Here is a 5,000-nt window from a genome sequence, read left to right as displayed (position 1 = left end):
AACATGTGGCGTTAGAGCGAGCCAAGTCCTCGGCGAGTTTCACGGCCATCAAGCCGACCTGGAGAAAGTCCTGGTGAAAAAAGTTGAAATTGAATTACTCATTTTGCCATCATAGAATGCTTCTTAGGGGGAACGTCTTCCCGCAGATAAACGTGTGAGGCTCAGGTAAGCCCTTGCAAAAATTACTAACTTTGTCTAGGTAGAAGATTTTATCATTAATCTTGACGTAGCTATTTCTAAAAGGATATTTAAATGCGCTCACTATATGATTAATGGCTATTTGGTTGGACCAGTTATCACTGACCTGCTAGATATTTTTTTCTTCCAACAAATTTGGGAAATTAGACGATTAATTATTATCATATTGCAGGGGATGTCAGTCGAGGAATATTTTTATACATTGCCTCATGCAAAGCTATCATTAGTCTTCTCGTTTTAAAAGTACGTTAATGATGCTTTGTCATTACCACATCAAGAGAAATATCAGCAAAAAACACTCGGTGTCCTGAAGCTGGATCTAAGGCTTGCACGGCGTCATCATGCACAGAGGTGAAAATCAGCCAGTCACAGTCACTCTCGGTGTCCGGCCGATCCAAGCTTGATATCTGAAATATGTACGAAGTCAAACGTTACACCGCCATGATTTGAATTCGCAACGTATCTTTCACTTTGCTGGGATAACGAAGCAATTTCCCTAATTAGCATCCCCTAAGCAACTCTCCTAGCCTTTCTGTCATCCTCTGCATGACTTGCCTCTCGAACCAGTCGTCTGAGTATCACGCCCTTCGCGAAGACCACGATGCGACGGGCGTCTCTCTTCTCCCAGCGGCGCATCACGTTGCGCAGGAACGCCGTGAGCTCCCTGTCCGGCGGCTGGTGTGGGAGTTTGCTGAAGGACACTCTGGCGCCAATGCGATGTGCGTACTCTATGAATTTCCTCACTGCGATTAAGGAAAAGGGGATCATTTGGAGAATAGATAATTGGAAAGAAATAGTTTATGGGTGGCATTTTATAATCTGATTTTTAATATGCCTTAACTATCTGTATACACTATTCCTGTATCCCTTTTTGCACATTCTAGTATAACGATGAATTAGGGACTTTTTCGAACCTTATATATGTGTGTGTATGTATATATATATATATATATATATATATATATATATATATATATATATATATATATATATATATGTGTGTGTGTGTGTCTGTGTGTATGTGTTTGTGTATGTGTGCACTCAGAACATATGTTCATATGGCATTTCTTATTCATTATGTCATAACAAACAGTTTCTGAAAGTATTAGAGAAAACTTCGGTTACACCATTTATCTAAATATGTTACGAGTGAAATCATAGTCACACATAGTCAGGCCAGTGTATGTATGTACTGTCTCCTGCGGCTTTCCCTCACCTGTTGACCTGCTGGAGTGAGCGAACAGCGTCTGGTCGTAGAGCACTGTCACCTGAGTCCAGGCGCGGTACAGCATCCACGAAGAGGTCAGGCTGAGGGCGTGAGTCATCGGGTCGAGCAAGTGAGTGCAGGACCCCTCCTCCGTCAGCGCTTCGAGGTTCCTCGGGTTCCTCGCGGGCAGGTGGATAATCCGACCGAAGGTATTTGGGTATCCATCTATCGGCGGGATACTGACGTTGGTCGTTGCCATGACGACAAAGAATACGGTGTCGTGACTCGTCGCTAAAGAGGTCATCTGCGACAGCACCGTAGACGGAACCGTAGCGGCGCCGCAACGGAATGCAATTGTTGACAAAGAGACACTGGAGTCATTCGCCAAGGCCTTTGCAGCCGTCGTCAACTCGGGGCAGTCCTCGTATACAAGAACTGTCGATCAAATGCTATGAAAACGCCATCGATGCAAAAACTCACGAAGACCACAACACTGTGTCAAGAACAAGCATCATGCACAAGTATAGGACAGGACAACGCAGGAAATAAACAGAAAACCTATCTTTTTAAACCAGTCTCACCTGTACGCGTGGTGCAAACGGGGAGCCACAGCCCTAGGATAACCAGGAGCGGGAAACCATGGTTTGAAGGCTGGGGTTCGCCCCTTGGCGATTGCCTGCCATCTTTCCTGCCGCGCATCTTATTGTCCTTTTGGAAATCCTAAACATAAAAGGTAGATTAGCAAGTCGTTTACGTTTTATTGGGTGTTATTGTTTCCCAGTATTGATCAAATATTACTTTTACAGTTAGCAACACCAGGTTTTCTACATTGTTAGTTGTTGTTTTTTATCAATGTTGTTCTTATTTTCTGATTACTGTTATTACTATGGGTGCTGTTGTTGTTGCCTTCATTGTTGTTGACACCGTTATAATTATCCTAATTATTGATATCATTATTATGTATATTATCATCATTTATATTATTATTATTATTTATATGATTATTATTTATATTATTATTATTTATATCATTATTATTTATATTATTACTGTCATTATCGTTATTAGTATTATTTGTAATTATTATTATCACCATTATCATTATTATATTTATCACAGTTATCAGCCGTCCTATAAGGTTACTTTCATTAGTGTTTTTGGTAAGGTTGTTGCTGTCATTATTACTGCTACCTTTATTAAAGCATTTATAATTTTCATCACTAGTGTGGTCACTAATATGATTATTACCATCTTTATTTGTATGGCTATTCTTACTATTATTTTTAATTTTCATTATCATTATTTTGGGTACGATTAAGGATTATTATCAGCTTTATCATTATCATTATTATCATCCTCGGTTTATTATCATCTTTATCATTATTATTAGCATTTCCATTATCATTATCATCACTGTTATTGTTAGCATTATTATTATCAGGATTATTATCATTATCATCATCATTATCATTATCATTATCAATACTATTGTTATAATGTTGTTTATATAATAATATTAATATTATTATCTTTATATCTATTACTACTAAAACATATTACATAATTTGTAATATAATATATATATATATATATAATATATATTATATATATATATATATATATATATATATATATATATCATGTGTTGTGTGTGTGTATATATATATATATAGATATATATATATATATATATATATATATATATATATAAATATATAATATATATAGATATAGATAGATTATATGTATATAATATATATATATAATATATATATATATATATATTAATGTATATGTATCCGTGTGCGTGTGTGTGTGTGTGTTTGTTTATACACAAACACATTCATATACACAGAAGTTTAGATACACACACACACCTGTGTGTGTGTATTTACATATATCTACACACACACACACACACACACACACACACACACACTCACACACACACACATACACACACACACACACAACACACAACACACACACACACACACACACAACACACAATATATATATATATAATATATATATATATATTATATAATATATATAATATATAAACATATATATATAAATATATATATATATACGTATATATATATATATATATAGATAGATAGAAGAGAGAGAAGACAGAAGAGAGAGAGAGAGAGAGAGAGAGAGAGAGAAAGATAGAGAGAGAGAGATAGTATACATTCATATATATATATATATATATTATATATATATATAAACATATATATATATTAATAATATTTATATATATATATATATATATATTATATTATATATATTATATATATAATATATATATAAATATATATATATACATATATATATATTATATATATATATATATATATATATGTATATATATACAAATATAAACTCACATACATTATATAGATATATATATATATATAATATATATATATTAATACATATATGTGTGTGTGTGTGTTTGTGTGTGTGTGTGTGTGTGTGTGTGGGTGTGTGTGTGTATACATACTATTTGCATATATATCTATATATATATATATATATATATATATATATAATATATCATAATTTATCCACCCCATTATATGGCATATATCATATATGTCGTGTGTCCTTGTGTGTGTGTGTGTGTTGTGGTGTGTGTGTGAGTGTGTGTGTGTGTATATACATAAATATATATATATATATATAATTATTATATATATATATGTGATTTGTGTGTGTGTGTGTGTGTGTGTGTGTGGTGTGTGTGGTGTGTGTGTGTGTATCATACATTACATATAATACACAACACCAGATTATATATTATATATATTATATATATATATATATATACACATATAGATATATATTTAGTATATAAAATAGTAGATAATGATATATAAATAGATAGATAGTAATAGATAGATAGCATAGGAAATAGATAAGATAGATAGTAAACAAAAATTATGTATATCTATACATATAGACAGTATAGTATAAAATATAGTTAAATATATACATAAACACACAAAATATATAATATATATAATATATATATATATATTTTTACATATATAATAAAACACACACACACACTATATATATATATATATATTATATATATATAAATCTAAAATATTATGTAGCAAGTACATATGTGTAATGTAGCTGAGCGTATATACACATTCACAAGTATTATAAAAGTAAAACTCACGAAAAACACATATTACCCTCAGGTTTCCTGCGGCAATTCCACTTCAGGTATGAGCCGCTTCCTGAGGTCTTCCCACAGCGAGCGGGCGCGCGTGCTCCACAGTCGACGGGGGCCACTTGGCGACTGAACGCTGTTGGCACTGGACTGGAGAGCTTGCCTCGTTTTCGGAATGAAAAGGAAGGAAACCAATTTGATATTCCTCCGGTGCTCTTCTTTTGTTTTTGTCTTTTTGCCTGTACACCTTCACGAACACATACTGTTCACACGAACAGGCAACACATTATGTCTATCTGTCTATCAATCTATATCTGTATTTCCATATATATATATATATATATGTATATATATATATATATATATATTTTTATTATATACATAAATATATATATATATATA

The 5,000-nt window shown here is 32.6% G+C and overlaps 1 protein-coding gene across 1 annotated transcript in view; it reads right to left on the bottom strand.

Annotated features, from left to right (window-relative positions):
• Positions 1 to 2,104, bottom strand: part of LOC122258833 (uncharacterized) — a 20,179-nt gene extending 18,075 nt beyond the window's left edge. The window contains exons 1-5 of the mRNA XM_086543704.1: positions 1,987 to 2,104; positions 1,415 to 1,840; positions 754 to 941; positions 468 to 605; positions 1 to 70 (exon numbers count right to left, since the gene is read on the bottom strand). The exon at positions 1 to 70 is cut by the window's left edge and continues 14 nt beyond it. Coding sequence (XP_086399830.1) covers positions 1 to 70; positions 468 to 605; positions 754 to 941; positions 1,415 to 1,840; positions 1,987 to 2,104 — 940 coding nt within the window. The remainder of the gene's footprint in view (positions 71 to 467; positions 606 to 753; positions 942 to 1,414; positions 1,841 to 1,986) is intronic.
• Between the last annotated feature and the right edge of the window lie 2,896 nt (positions 2,105 to 5,000).

The sequence above is a fragment of the Penaeus japonicus genome, unplaced genomic scaffold, assembly GCF_977035675.1.
Source record: "Penaeus japonicus unplaced genomic scaffold, GWHDUDI00000001_assembly GWHDUDI00000014, whole genome shotgun sequence".
Classification (NCBI taxonomy): Eukaryota; Metazoa; Arthropoda; class Malacostraca; order Decapoda; family Penaeidae; genus Penaeus; species Penaeus japonicus.
The sequence above is the reverse complement of the archived record's forward strand: the minus strand, read 5'-3'. Positions and strand labels throughout refer to the sequence as shown.